Below are 15727 nucleotides of genomic sequence, written 5' to 3'. Positions count from 1 at the left end.
GACGGACACAGCCACGCGACAGGACACGAGCCGGCCCACGTGGGTCGCGTGCTCCAGGGAGGACGCACCCCAAGCAAGCTGGACGACCCCAGAAACAGGAGGACGGCTTGCACACAGAACACCCGCAGGTGTAACCAACCCACTGGTAGGTTAACCAGGAGGACGAGGGGCTGCGGGACGCGGGCGGGGGAGGCTGGCAGGACGGCACGCGTCACAGAGCCACGTCTCAGACGCTCCCCAGGAACGACCAGGAGCGGGGGTACCCGGGACTCGCCCGGGGGTGAGCGAGGCGGCTCCCTGTGGCTCCTGGGAGGGTGGGGTGAGGCAGCGGGGCTTGTGCTTTATGGGGCCACTTAGATTGCCTACAGCCCCCTCTGCACGTGTCCCCTCAGCCCCGGGCAGCCCCGGCCGCTCCCTGAGGGGCAGCAGCGTCGCAGAAGGCGGTGGCCACGCTCCCTGCGGCACTGGGACAGGGTCCTGCTGCGTGTCTGCTGTGACCCGACACCAGATGTACGTAGCTACGCAACCAGGTCTGCACGTGTGCGAGCGTGCAGGTGTGAGTGTGCACGTGTGAGGGGGTGTGCGTGTGTGTGCACGGTGCATGTGTGCACACGAAGCCCCCTGGGCCCGGGGCCCACCTGTCAAGCACAGCCCTGTCTCTGCCTGCCCCGCCCCCCTCCTGGCCCACTGCCCCTCCCCCATCTGTTCCACAGCAGGGGGAGGGAGGGAGAGAGGGAGGGGTCGTGCCTGAGGCAGTTGAGCCGCACCCCTACCTCTGCCGATGGAATCCGCGGCGCACACACCTGCCCGTTGTGACAGCCAGCCGCGTCCGCGGGCCGTGTCCAGCGGGTGCCGGGGGCCAGGCTCCCCGACCACACCGAACGGGGGTTGTGCCTGCCAGTCTCTCGCCAGAAGCCCCGAGAAGGTGGGCTGACTGCAGGGTCTCTGGCCGGGAGGCCGCTGGCTGTGACGCCCCGTCCTGCTCCCAGGGCGCGGCACGTCGACCCGGACCGAGCCCACCTCTAGTGGTTCTGCTGAGCCTGCCGGGTGCCGACAGACGGTCAGGACCCGTGCCACAGGTGGGGGGGGGGGGCCGGCCCACCGCAGAGACATGACCACCCCTGCCCCCATGCTGGAGCCAGGAACACAGCTCCCCAGGCCCCCGGGGCCACAGCATCGCTACCCAGCCCCGCGGCCTCTGCAGGCAGGCTCGCGATGAGGAAACGCTAAGGGCACGAGTCGTCATGACCCAGCCCCGCGGGTCGCAGGGGTGGTGTTCTTGCCACAGGTGCGTCCCAGCTGCCGCCACGGCAGCAAACAGCACCACGGTCCGGCAGCGGGCGCCGGGTTCTGCTGCTCTGGGGTCCCAGATGGGCGGACCCCCGGCGGGACCCCCGGGCGGGCGCGGCCTCTGCCATCCCTCCGGGGACCGTGCTTCCTGGGAAATGGCTGGGAACCAGCCCCCACAGCTCCAGGGGCTGCTTGCCGTGGAGGAGCGGTGGGTGAGCGCGTGTGCAGGAACGAGTCTTGATGGAGGTCTTGATGGAGACGGGGGCACGCTCGGGGAGGAGGTGCCCAGGGCCCAGCGGGCGGGAACTGGTCCAAGGGAGAAACCCGGGAGAGTCCCCGAGTGGGCTGTGCTCCAGTCCGTTCGCCCATTACCCGGGGTTTCAAGAGCCGTCAGCAGGGGACGGGCCCTCAGTCTCTCGTGTCCAGCGCAATGGGTTCCAACAGCAGGTCCGCTGCCAGAAAGGTGAACCCGAGCACACGCACGCCACGGAAGGAACCTGTCAGCACTGCCTGTCTGCAGCAAGCAGGAGTCCGGGGACCACGGCGGGCACACACAGCTCACCACGGGGGCCGGAGGGGCAGGCCCCGAGCACCCGCCACTGGAGCGTGGGAGACCCTTCCCCTCTGCCCCGCGTGGGCGAGCCTGCGCCGTCACCCTGGCGGGGCCCTGGCAGCTTCCAGGGCCACGACCCCCAGCCGGCAGGGCCCAGCCCCTCTGAGACCCGCTGGCCCCGCTCCCCGCCTTGACAAGGCAGGTGGCCCCACAGCTGCGCAAACTGCCTGCCCACGGCGGGGCCGGCGCGACACAGGGGCTCAGCACCTCCCGAGGCCAGCACGCAGGTCGACGGCTATGGCAGCAGCAGCCGCCTCAAGAGAGACAGCACGGTCCCGCCATCTCCCACCAACTGAGACCCCCGCCCTCCCCAGGCCGTGGCCCAGCCTCTCCCAGCCCCAAGCACTGAGCCCCTTCTGAGCAGGACCCAACGCCCTGGGACTCCAGGGGAGAAGCCAGAACTACAGGGGCCCCCTCGTGTGCGGCTAAGGCAGGGGATCCATGACCTGTGCATCCACTGGGTGGGGGGGGGCACGCGGGGCTGCTGCCCACGAGGGTCCCCAGGCCCAGCCCCCCTCACCGTGCCAGGAGACCCGACTCCACTGGGAATCGGTGCGTTTCGTTCCCTTCGTGTTTTAAACACCGGTTCCTTTCACTTAGAGTGTCCCAGTGTGAGATGATACACTTCAGTCAAAAGGGAAAGTGAGGGCACAAGAGCCTTGCCACACGTGTCCCACGTCCAGCACAGCCACCTGCCACATGCACGAGCTTCCGTGGAGTCCCGGTGTTGACCCCGCCCCCCACCCCAGCCCCAGACATCAGTATCTCCTGGTTCAGGTGAGGAGGCCCGGGGGGAGGGGGGGGCAGGTCAGTGAGGGCTCCCGGGCCCCCCCTCGAAAGCAGGAGAAGCAGGAGCCAGAGGGAGAGGGGCCACAGACACTCCGAGTAGCTTAGCCAGAGGCAGCAGGGGCTGGCGGGCGGGAGGAGGTGGAGGTGAGGGCCCGGCACCCACCTGGGGTCCAGGAGACGAGGCTGGCTGGGTTGCACGGGGCGCTGCGGGCGGCCGCCGTGGGACTCCCTCTCCGAACTGAGGGTCGGCAGGACTCCACACCCAGTGGAGGACACAGCAGGGCTTCTGGCCGCCAGTGAGGCAACTGGGAGGGCAGCACCAGAGCAGAAGCCGGCCAGTGACCAGCCTCCCAACAGGCCTCTGTGCCCTCCACTCACCAGGTAAGTAACCAGATTCGAGGGCCAGCTCGACAGCGACGGTCACCGCAGGCTCGGGCCAGAGTCGCCTGCCTTCTGATGTCTGCAGAACTCGTGTGGTCTCAACGTCACCCCGGCTTCTCCTCACCGCCCAGTGGCAGGAAGCACCGGGCTCCAGGGAGAGGCTGGAGACAGCGTGTCCCCGCACATCCCCCATGTGCCCCAATTCCCCCATGCACCCCCACATGCCCACAGTGCACCCCCCTGTGTCCCACGCACCCCCATGTCCCCGCACACCCCCACTCACCCCCACGTGCCCCCGCACATCCGCACACATCCCCCATGCCCCACGCACACCCCCGTGCCCCCACCAACCACACACCCGGGCCCCTTAGGGAACCCAGAACTCCCGCAAAGGAGCACAGCAGGGGGAGGAGAGGAAGAAGGGCACGGGTCCCCAGAATAAAGGGGCGCTCCGAAGGGCTCCAGCTGCGGCCACGCCTCGCTACGAGGCCTCTGGCACCGACCCCGGGCACAAACAGTTTCGGTTTTCTAGGATTACACAAAATTCTGGAGCGTTACATAAAAGTCCACAAGGAAAAATACGGTACAGAATAGGGGGAAAATATATAACTTTATTTTTAACATAGTAATTAAACTCCACCACAAAGTAAGGACATGAGATTCTCTTTGTTTCCATTTAATAAATACAAGTGAATAAAAATATTTTGCTTGCAAAGAGATCGCCTCTCTCCCTTCTCCAGATTTCATGGAAACCCCGTGGCCACAGCGCCTGCACACCAGCCGTGTCCACGGACCACATCCCCCCACGGACCAGTCCTTCCCTCTCCATGGAGAGGGCCGCGTCTCATTTCATACGCCCGCAAATACTATTCAGGTACAACCCCTCTCCCTTCCTGATCCCCTTCCAAATACAAGTTCTCGTACTGAGTTCCAAATCTGAAATGGTTCCCTTCTGAGAAAGAAAGAATCTGCTTTCCTTACAGAGCCAGCATGGACGGAGCCCCGTCCACCAGTCTCGTGAACACCAAGCAACCCTGTGTCAGGTGTCAGTGAGACAGATTCCCGCCCACTGGACAGCGACTGAGGAGAGAAGGATGAGAAGTAAAACCCACCGTATGTCCTGTAGACTGTCCCCCATTTCAAAAATAGAAATTCCTATTTAGATGTAACCTGTCTGACAGGCCAAATCCTTGATTCTGCAACAGATCTGTTATTGCTTAGAACGGAGCCCCTGGTGCCAGGGCAGGGACATCACACCCCACACTGAGTGCCCCGCCCCCGGCCCCGGCCCCGGTCAAGGTTGGGATAAGGCACGCCTCTGCGCTCACTAGGGGTGCACATTCCCTTCCAGCCCCAAGTGAAAAGAACTGTCTCAATAATGAACGTTCCTGCTGCGGCCACGACGTACAGAACGTCAGAACTTCCCCGTGTTTATGTGGAAAAGACAGACCCCTGTGCGTCCTGAAGACACTGACCAAAACGTCCAGTCTCGCGTGCTCCCGCCCTGTGATGCGCCAGTAAACCCGGCCATCGGTGTACCTCCCCGCTAAACGGGACCAGGAAGAAGCGGTCAGTCCTTACGACCAGCAGTAAACCTCTCTCGTACACACCCCGTTTTTCATTAATCCACATTTTTAAAAAGTATTTATTTCCTGAAAGCATCTCTAAGTGTGATAGTTTGTAATGCACGACAAACAAAAAGCTGTAACCAGATGACAAGGACAACACCCCCGAAGCACTAGAAAGCAGGGACGCAGACAGCCGTCCCCCTGGGGCACGCGGGGAGCAAGGCCAGAGCTGTCCCACCCACCCTCTGCTGCTTCTTCAGAAGGACAACTGATTCTGGCCGCCCCCTGCCCGGCAGACGGAAGGGAAGCCACTACCGACGGGCGGGGCCCCGGCGGGGAGGGGCAGTGGCGAGGGCTCCGACCACCCACCCGAGTACGGGGAAAACTGCGCCCGGCGTCATCATCCTACATAAATCACCATTTCAGAAGAGAAGCCTGTTTGGAGCGGGAAAGGCAGGGGAAAACCAGACGCTGTGCTTCTGCAAGCTCGCCTTTTTGGGTGCCAGCACAGGGTGTCACTGTCACTGCGCGTGTCCGTGTGCGTGCCGGGGCCTCACAGCCCCAGCGACTTCTGCGCCAGCTGCCGGGCGACCCTGCAGAACTGCTCCCGGTCGTCCCGCCACATCTTGGAAGCATCCACGTTGGCGCCACTCTCGTCGTTGGGCTCTGCAAGAGAAGGACAGGCGCTCCGTGTGAAAGGGCGCCAGAGAGCAAGGGCCCGGCGAGGTCTCCCGCTTCCCTCGAGAACACCCGCGATCCTTCTGGAACCGTGTCCCAGACACGAAGGACAGGTGCTGGTGTCTGTGAACCGCCAGGGAAGGAGATCAGCTCTCTGAACGACGGGAGCCTCCTCACCCGGAGACAGGGAGGCCGGAGGCAGCGTGAGGTCAGGGACACCGCGTGAAGACCCGCCCTCGTGACCCCTGCCTCCCGAGGGTCTCCAAGAGCCAGCCTGCGTGCTCAGTCCTGCTCTGGGAACACCGGGTCCCCACCGCGCCTCACGGTCGGTGCTCCGTGTGGCCCACTCCTCCCCACCGCCGCCCACCCGGCTCCCGCCGAAGGACCCTGCGAGGCCAACGTCCGGCCGAGGGGGACGCCTGAGCCCGGCAGGCGCTCCGGACAAATCAGGACGCACACGAAGAGGCAGCGGGGCCTGTGGGGCAGGGGACTGGAATGCCGTGAAGCGCTGCATCAGAAGAGGCAGAAAAGGCAGCCCAGAGGCCGGCGCGGCCGCCAGCACGACCCGGGCGGTTCCCCCGCGCCCCGGCCTGGCTTCCCTCTGCGGGCACGCCGCCTCCGTTCCTCCACCCACAATGACTTTCTTCCTCCCTTTACTCAACAAGCCTTTCCCCACCGGGTCCCGTGCGTGAGGCCTCGTGCAGGGCACCGGGCGTGCGGAGAACACGGCGACACGGGCCCTCAGAGGGCACCGTCTAGTGGGCCTACAGACGCAAATGACCACGCGTGGTCTCAGACTCGGTGCTACCAGGTGGGCAGCGGGAGAGGAGGGGGCAGAGGACCGGCGGTCCCGCAGGCCCCAAGGAAGGCGTGCGCTCAGGGGACCCCTGTCCGGGCCCGCTCCCCGCCCCGCATCTGCGACGCGGAAACCCCAGGGCCCGCACGGCTCGCGGTGGATGGGGGGGGCCTCGGTCTCCTGAAGGGGGCCGGAGGGCGCCGAGCGGGGCAGGCCGTGGCCACGCTGGCTGTGGGGACAGAGCTGGAGAAGAGGGAGGTCAGGACAGAGGACACGTGCTGTGAGAGAAGCGCGTGAGGAATACACCAAAACCTCCAAAGAAACGACGTCTGCGAGGGTGCAACTTACCGCGGACGGCCGGAGACGACGTCGCCTCTCGCCTGGTCGTTCACTCGGCGTGTGAACAGAGGCCGAAGCGCCTCCACCTTCAAACTGACGTCCGCGACTTCGCGGGGACCCAAGGGGCCCACCGAGGACCCGCCGGCCTCCTCCTCCGGGCCACCCACGGCACCGTCGGCCCTCCCCCGACTCGCCTCCGTTCCCCTTCTTCCCGGTTTTCCGCATCGTTCCTCCCTACGTTTCTTTGAGGACTCCTCTCCTCCCGCCTGCCCGCCCTCTGTACCTCATCCCCCTTGTCCTGCCCACCACCCACTGTCTTCCCCAGACGTGACCCCGCACCCTCGCTCCCACTCCTGGCCTTGGCTGAGCGGCTCCTGAGGGGGGACGGCCACTGGGGATGGACACTTACATCCCGGACTCTCCTCCCATTCCTGCCACCACCCCCCCCCCCCCCCGCAGATTCCTGTCCCCAGAAACAGCATTCCTCTACCCAGGCACTCAGGTCAGAAACACAGGCGTCACCCTGCACGTCCGTGAGCCCGTGTCTCCCAGACACACCCTGGCTCTTGGCCCTGCAGCTGCTCGAAGCCCTCGTCCTCTCGCCCGGGCCACGGGGACACCTGCCCAACGGGCACCCGGCCGCAGGGACGGTCGTTCTAAGGCACGGCTGCACGGTCTAACACCCGCACGGAGGCCTGGGCCCCAGTTGAGCACACACTTCCACAGGGCGCCCTGGCCCCTGCCCCCGCTGAGCTCGAGCCGTAAGCGGTCCCGGCAGGGCCCCCTCGAGGCTCAGCTGCCTCCCTTCCCCGGTCACCTCCCACCCAGTCCCGTCGCGGGAGCTGGCCCCACAGTCCCTGCATCTGAGGAGCCGTCGGTGACTGGCAACCACTGCTGGGCCTGCAAAGTCCCCTCAGAAAGCAGGCCTTCAAGTGGGGCCCAGGGTGCACCGAGCCGGACCCCCCAGGGCCCGGCGTCTGCGACACAGCAGGCCCCCCAATAAACACCCACCGCGTGAGCGCGGTGCCCGCGGATCGGGGCGCGGTTAGTTCCGGTCAACACACGATACACACAACGGGAAGGCATCCTTGAGACCCGTAAGAATGACAGGCGTGCGACACGCGGACGAGCAGGTACAAAGAATTCGGCGAGGAAGCAGAAAACCGCCCCGTCCGTACACCGCACGCAGGAGCGAAGTGCACGGGAGACGGCGGCAGCCGCCGTGCCGTGTGGCCGCGGGCCTTACCTGCCAGCATGCTCACCACCGACAGCAGGATCTTCTCCACGCTCTGCACGGGGCTCCACCGCTCCGCGCTGCTCTCGTAGCCCATGGGGTCGTCGCCCGGCGCGTGGAGGATGGAGATACAGACTCTGCCGTCGGGGTAGACTGTGGGGTCAAAACACACCGGGTGAGCCCCGCGGCGGAGAGCGGGCGAGGCGGACGCGCACGGCAAGCCGCGGGCACGGCTGGAGCAGAGCAGGGCCCCGGGCGCCACGCTCACGGCCACGAGGCCCCACTCGCTCCCCAAGGACGAAAGGGAGGATTATCGGCCGTGAGACATTTCACCAAACGAACGCACGTAATCTCCAGAGCTGGTTCCAGAGCGACTTTCCTAACTCCGCCCCGAAAGCCCTGAGCGAGGCCGCGAAGACCTACGTCCGCAGAGCCAGGACGAAGGCCGTGCCATCCAAGGAGGAAGCTGTCCCGACTTCTCCAGGGAACTCGCTCCAAAGGAGAGACGGACGGCCGTCTGCGCCTCTGGAGGTCAGCTGTGTCCGACCTAACCCGCCCCCGCGCACGGCGCCATGAACCAGACGCCCACGGTCTGGGGAGGAACCGCGTCTCCGGCTCGCGGTTGTCTCCAGTCCCGCCGAGGGTGCCGCAGGCGCCGTCACTCCTCCGGCACACGGGGCGGGTCCTAGGCGGCACAGCGCATACGCAGACACGGGGAGTCCGGTCGGGCACACTCAACTGTCCAAGTGCAAGGCCCTCCGGTTATAACGACATGAACAGCAGACAGTTGAGGACGAATTTTAGTAATTCCCCTTCGCTCGTGAGCTCACAACCCCGTGACCACTGAGAAGCCCGGGTGGGTCGGAGCGGCCCTCCTGTGGCACCTCACTCCTCGCGCGTCCATCCATCCCCGTCGCGGCACTCTGCTCCCAGCTGCCTATGGTCGGTGCTTCTCGGACGGAGAGCGCGTGCGCAGCTGTTGTGGGCGTCAGGGGGCCCGGCGGCGGTGCCCACGCCCGGGGCCTGGGCGCCCAAGGCTCCGGACGGCATCCCTGCCGTGAGGTGTCCAATCTCAGCGGACCTCCTCCTGGTGGTGGCACCGAACGGTGACAGCGTGTCACAACACACGGTGACAGCACAAACCCAGAAACACGGAGGCGGCGGCGGCCCTGCCGCCTCCTCTCTCACCGGGCGCCCCCCCGCAATCCCTCCCTCATCGGCACCTGTGCTCGGCTCCGCACCGCTGGCCTCTCTTTCCCCAGGCCGCCGCGTCTGTGTCCCAGCCCTGCGGTCTGTCCTCTACACCACAGCCAGTGACCCTTCCAAGACCACACTGGCCACACGACTCCCTCCCTCACTCTGATTCCCTCAGTGGATCTCCACTCCTCCCGCACAAGTATCAGGATCCTTCTTCCTGGCCAGAGGGCCTGAACCAGTTTGGCCCTTCACTCCTTGCACAGGGCCTTTGCACGAGTCAGACACACTTCCGCCTCTCACACGTCACTGGGTTAACTCCCACGGCTCTTCCTGCAGACGTGAGCCTGACCACCACCTGCCCGGGGCCCCTCCCTGGCCTCCTGGTGTGACTTCCTATTTACCTCTAGGACTCGTCCAACCGTGTTCACCTCTGCCCTCAGACTGGCAGCTCGTGATGGTCAAGGCCCCCACCTTCTATTATCCGATCACCCCTGTATCCCAGCAAGTGTCAGTAGAGGTACTCAATTATTCTTTCAAAGTATTTAGGGACTTATCAATATTCATGTCATTGGCAAACCTGAATAGTTCTCAAAAATGATTTTCACAAGACAGAAATAACACCCATTCACTTAGAGGACAAAGTTTAAAACTACTTGAATTACCTGAACGTGACAAACTCCTCAGCACAACATCAAACTGTCAGCTCACAGCCACATCTGCCTCTAACACCGCATCACCAGCACAGTTCTAGAGTGTCGTATCTTCGATATAACCGTATTACTTTTTAATTGCCCACAATCCTCGTTATAGTTCCGTTTTCTGGTTAATCGATTTGAAATCGCGGACTTCTTCAGTTGACTCCATCTACTGTCACGTATTTTTAATTCTGCATTACAGAACACCCTGAACACACGCCAAAGTCAACAGCAGCGTGACGGATGCCCACGTGCACGTGTCACCCGGCCTCAAAGCCCTGCCACCTCGTGGCCAGCCTTCGCAAAGGAAGGGGTAGTCCTGGGTACCTACCAGGCAGGCAGAATTGCATTAACATGAGAGAGCACTTGAAAACGATCTCTCTGAGGAGGGAACTGATGACCCACACGTAACATCGGCGTAGTGAGAAGTTTCAAAGGAGCGGCAGGAAGCGCTTCCCCAGGCGGGCAAATCCTGAGACCCTTCACTGAGGGCGGCGGGATCTGGGCAGAGCTCTCCCAAGAGGAGGTGCCCAGGCAGGTGCGGGCCAGGGGAGACCGTGCAAAGTGGACTCATTTGTAAGCTGAGAGGTGTCAAAGGCTCAGAAAGTTCTAGAAATGCTCTCATGAGTTCAATTAGCCGTCAGCTATCTTATGTGCAGAGAAGCATAGGAAAAGGAATTCGTTTCAAATAAAATATTTCTACAAAACGGTGTATCTTACTTACTTTTCTTCTCAACTATGAAGATCACGATTTTTAGTAAAATTAATCATTTATAAAGAGGAATATTATCCTAAATATGATCACTTAAAATACGACATATTTTCTTACTAATCCTCCAGGAAGAAATAAAAACCACAGCTACTGAGGAATTCCAATTCCTGCTACTAGACACTTTTCCAACTTAAGTCCAGTGAATTTCTTTAGTGACCGTATTTTCCCCTCTTCTTAAAATATGCGTTTATTTTAGAAAAAAGATTAACCAAAAACAAATAAAAAAGAGATCCCATTATGGAAAGAGAATCACTTTCAACATTTTTGTGTTACACTTCCAGTTATACATATTTACATGTGAATTTTTTTTCAAAAAAGTAAACTGTAGGGGTGCCTGGGTGGCTCAGTCAGTTAAGCGTCCGACTTTGGCTCAGGTCATGATCTCACCATCCGTGAGTTCAAGCCCTGCATCAGGCCCTGTGCTGACAGCTCAGAGCCTGGAACCTGACTTGGATTCTGTGTCTCCCTCTCTCTCTGACCCTCCCCTGTTCACGCTCCATCTCCCTCTGTCTCAAAAATAAATAAACATTAAAAAAAAAATTAAAAAAAAAAAAGTAAACTGTAATAAGCCTGATTGACCTGCTTTTCTCATTCAGTATAGACCAAATACCATTCCATATCATTAAATATTATTCTAGAGCATCTAAAGTCTCTCTATAGCGCTCTAACATATGGACTAACCAGGCATGTGTTGTTGCAAACCTAGTCTGCTCTGACCAGCCCCCGCTGTCGAACACCACACCGTGCTGGAGGCCGGCAAAGCGCTCTGTGCACGCCCGTGCTCACGTGCTCTCATCGGCCCACTGGAAGGAGCGGGAGGGTCAAATGGCACCCAGTGTTAGGTCCACATTTTTTTTTATCTCCGTTACCCTGCTTTTCGGTTGATGTCAATCCCACCATGACTAAGCGACGGAAGTTCAAAACATACACAACGTCTTCCACGTGGCACCATCGCTGAGGGCACCTGTCCCACGCACACAACCCCGTGCCTTGCCCGGTGCCATCAAAGCCACTCCCCAGAGCACTTACTGTTGGGATGAAACATCTCGCAGGTAAATCTCATCTTTGGGGGACTTAATGGGTAATCCAATGGGAAACTCAGGATGGCAGGAAATACACCAAACTCAAAACAGGTGTCTTCTGGGCCCCTAGAAGACAGAAACACAGTGCAAGTAGTCTTCTCAGCGTCTCACTGCAGCGGCCAGCTGAGCAAGTTCCTAGTGTTTCACAAACGCGCGTGGAAAGGTTAAGTAACAGCGATGGGCAAGTGAGCGACGAACCACGGGTATCTATCCCCAAAACCAAGAGCTCACTGGATACACGATAGGTCAGTCAACTTGACAATGAATTATATTGAAAGTTTCTTCCTCTACATTAAAAACAAGTAAATGAATGAATAAATACATGACAGTGATGAACCAATACGTTTTTCTTTTTTTTTTTTTTTAATCTTTATTTATTTTTGAGACAGAGAGAGACAGAATGTGAGCAGGGGAGGGGCAGAGACAGAGAGGGAGACACAGAATCCGAAGCAGGCTCCAGGCTCCGAGCTGTCAGCAAAGAGCCCCACGTGGGGCTCGAACTCACAGACCGCGAGACCATGACCTGAGCCGAAGTCGGACGCTCAACCGACTGAGCCACCCAGGCGCCCCGCCGATATGTTTTCCTGAGTGGAAAATGACGCTCACTGTCCCGCCCCAACCTGGCTGGAGTCCCAGGTACCAGCACAGAGACCACGCCTCAGGCACAGGTTCTGCGCTCACGAAGGTAAGGGCGGGGCAGCAGACAGAGCCTCTCTAGAGCCGGGATCGGAGGAGAGGGCTCTGGGCAAAGCTGCAAAACCCAAGGACTTTGTAAACTTCCTGTATGTTCGCCGTCATTTCACCTTCAAGTAAGGATATGGATTATGCCCGTTAGAGAAAGACTATCATATTAAATGATAGGGGTTAAGAGTTTTTTTTTTACTTCAAAGGCTATTTTTACTTTTCTTATTTTTTTTAAGTTTATTTGAGACAGAAACAGAGCACATGAGCGGGGGAGGAGCAGAGAGAGAGAGAATCCCAAGCAGGCTCCGAGCTGTCAGCGCAGAGCCCGATGTGGGCCTCGAACCCACAAGCCCCGTGAGATCATGACCTGAGCCAAAACCAAGAGTCGGACACTTAACCGACTGAGCCCCCCCAGGCGCCCTCAAGTGTGCCTTAGAAACGGGGCTTCTGTAACCTTCAAGGACCGGATGAAAAGCACACAGGTGATCCCCGACAGGCCCACGCGCACAGCCAGGCGTGTGCACGCGCACGGCCAGCCCTGACCCGCGGGCCTGCACTGGGTGCCTGTCACGCGGCCCACGCCACACGGTCACCGGCACGCCTGTCTGCCTGGCTTTATGGCCTCGTCACGTGGAAAATGGCAGAAATGGAATAAACCGCTTCTAAGCCCCATCAGATTTTAAAACCGTATGTGTAAATTAACACTATTTCCTGGCCCGTGTGCACGACAGGAGGGCAGCAGAGAGGCAGAGCCCCAGCTCAAGACAGAAAGACTCCCCCTTACAAACCTCCCCCAGGGAACACGCGTTAGAGCGGCTGACAGGTTACCTAAGCCTCGAAAATAAGACACCGAACATGTGTGGCGACAGCCGGCCGCGTGTGAGCTGCTGGGCCCGACTGAGTGCCTGTCTAAGCCACGACCTGTAATACGAGCTCTACGACGTCAACACGGCGTGGAGACCGGGCCCTAGTCGCTGCAGGAGGCGCGACGCGGCAGACACGCTGCCTTTCAAGAATGAATGCGAGGCGTGGCGCGGGAGACGATAACTGAAATACGCTTATTCCAAGACAACCTTCATTTTTTTAAAATCGTTTTTTCAAAGCACAAATTTTAAGTCAATGTTATTTCGATTCAGTAAAATAAATATAAACTTGCAAATATCGTGAACGATATTTCTCTCCACAACTGACGGAAAAAGACAAAGAATCCCCGAAGAAGCCGCACAGAGGGCTTCTCTACCATTTGGTGAGGACACTCAGAGCTTCCACTGGCACCACCACAGTGGATGCCAGGATTGCGTCCCTCAGAGCTTCCACTGGCACCACCGCAGTGGATGCCAGGATTGCGTCCCAGGGGAAAGAGGGCCGGGCTCCGGCAAAACAGTCAGAACAAGGACAAGGTCTAACCTGTTAAAGGGGGGAGGGGGGCAACTGGGTGATGCAGTGGGTGAAGCGTCTGATCTCAGCTCAGGCCACGATCTCACGGTTTGTGAGTTCAAGCCCCACATCAGGCTCTGCACTGTCAGTGCAGAGCCTGCTTGGGATTCTCTCTCTCTCTCTCTTTCTCTCTCTCTGCCCCTCACCCAACGGCATGTACACACATGCTCTATCTCAAAATAAGTAAAACTTAAAAAAAAAAAGAACAAGGTAAAAAGTGTTTTTTGGAGTCCATTTTTTTCAACTTAAGAGACCATGATTCTGAAAACCGCATCCTTGCTACTTTTTGGAGAAACCATAATGAAACAGGGGGGAGGGGGTCACGACAGCGCCCAGAGCCCTGGCGTCAAAGCAGGACAGGCGAAGCCACGTGAAGAGGGTCGAGTGTGGGGCCGGGCCGGCTCCGGTGCCGGGACGGTGTCCGTCCAGGGCAGGGCCTGCAGGCGGCACGGGGAGCCAGCACCGCCACCGCCTGGCTGCCGGACAAGGGCCACCGCCTGGCTGCCAGACGAGGCGGTCCCAGGCCGCCCCGCGCCCTGAACAGACGTCCTGGAGGCCCCTTCCTCTGCATGCGGGCCTGGCACGGACCGAGGAGGAGACCACCCCATGCGTTCGTCTTCCGGTAGAGGAGCCCCAGGCAGCCGATGAGAGCCCCCCTTTCATCGTCCCCAGGCCCCCGACGGAAGGTGCCCGGAAGCGTGGCGCTCACGCCCCCCCACCCCCGGGAGGCAAAGCTGGGAGGCTCGACGAGCGGATGGCAGAGCTGAGGTCCGGGGTAGAAGGCAGTTTGAACGGCTAACCCGGGAGGCTGGGCAGACGCTCCCCTAGAAAGGAACCCCATCCTCGTCGGGAACGCCTGCCCACGCACCTCGGGACTCTGGCACGTCCGAGTCAGAAGAGGGAACGTCTGGGTGGCGTTTTGGAATGAACCGAACGGAATTCGCTCAGGGCTGCGTTTCTCACCATAGGGCTTTCTTCAACATTAAAAGAGCCCACTGGGTCGTCCGTGGCCTCAGGAGCGCGACCAAACATTTCCTGAAGCGCTCCCACACCTCAAGCATCAAAGCGGTTTTCAAATGTCCCCGGTCGGCTGCTGGTGCGAAACCAGGGCTTCCTCCTCCAGGCCGCCCCGCTGCCTGGCCCAAGCAGGCAGGGGGCCCGCGTGTGCAGGGGCGTGCCTGCCGACTCCGGAAAACGCCACCGGGCTGACTCCCGAAACGACACCCAGACAGAGCCGGTGCGCTCTCTGGACAAACCCTGGCGCCCCCGCTCCAGGCGGCCCCACTCTCTCTCGCTGAAGGCCTCGTCTCAGAAATCCTCAGGTGAGAAAAAGGAAAGCACAAGACGAAAGGAAACAGATTTATCTAAAGCAAACGGAACTCTTCAAAGGCTGCCAACTGCCGTCCACCAATGAATTAAAATAATGGCTACGCCGTTCCTGAAGGACGTACTTTCACTTTCTGAGACCAGAATCAGAGCAGGGCGTGACGCGTGCGCCCTGCTCCGGAAAGGACACCGCACGTCCGACAGCTCGCGCTGATTTGCTGGCCTGGGTGAATTACATACCCAGCGAGTACTGAGGGGGCAACTGCCCGACCCGCCCCGCGCCCAGGGCCACGTGGCACCAGCAATCACGCACCGTCGAAAACGATGTTACTTGCAGAGTCCGTGAAAATCGGAGAGATGCGCCTTTAGTCTCGGACACTAAATTAAAACGAAAACCGTCGTTCCTTACTTTCCACTTCAAAGCGTGTCCGGATAACAACAGATGCTGCGGGCAGCACGCTGAAGGCACAGGGAGACCAGCGGGCTCGGCAGTGCAACCCAGGTGTGTCCGGGTGTGAGTGAGCCGTGTGCCCACGGGGCGTGTTCCAGGACGGTGGCCTGCACGTCACTCGGCTGTGGCAGGTGCTGAAGAAGCTGCCTGTTCTCCTTTCCAAGTCCGTCACGGCACAAGGACAATGCACACGACACACGTATGACAAGGCTCTAAGTAATGGAGACTGTAAACCACTCGTCAGCACTTGGACTCGAACTGGATTACTAAGGGACGATTATTCCCCAAAGTCACGACCACCTGAGGCCTAAGAGGGAAAGGTACGCTGCTTCAGAGACACCCTCCACTGGCAAGGGATGGGTCCCCGTGGCGCTCAGGCTGCTGAACGTGCACAG

General features: G+C 60.1%; 1 protein-coding gene across 3 annotated transcripts in view; it reads right to left on the bottom strand.

The window, feature by feature from the left end:
• Positions 1–3664: 3664 nt before the first annotated feature.
• The window catches only part of UBE2G2 (ubiquitin conjugating enzyme E2 G2), a 39908-nt gene continuing 27845 nt past the window's right edge, over positions 3665–15727 (bottom strand). For all 3 annotated transcript variants that reach the window (XM_042998677.1, XM_042998675.1, XM_042998676.1), the window contains 3 exons: positions 11382–11500; positions 7701–7841; positions 3665–5307 (listed from right to left, as the gene is read on the bottom strand). In XM_042998677.1, coding sequence (XP_042854611.1) covers positions 5195–5307; positions 7701–7841; positions 11382–11415 — 288 coding nt within the window. In that variant the 5' untranslated portion in view covers positions 11416–11500 and the 3' untranslated portion in view covers positions 3665–5194. The remainder of the gene's footprint in view (positions 5308–7700; positions 7842–11381; positions 11501–15727) is intronic.

The sequence above is a fragment of the Panthera tigris genome, chromosome C2 (assembly GCF_018350195.1).
Source record: "Panthera tigris isolate Pti1 chromosome C2, P.tigris_Pti1_mat1.1, whole genome shotgun sequence".
Taxonomy (NCBI): Eukaryota; Metazoa; Chordata; class Mammalia; order Carnivora; family Felidae; genus Panthera; species Panthera tigris.
This window is presented reverse-complemented; position numbering and strand designations above follow the sequence as displayed.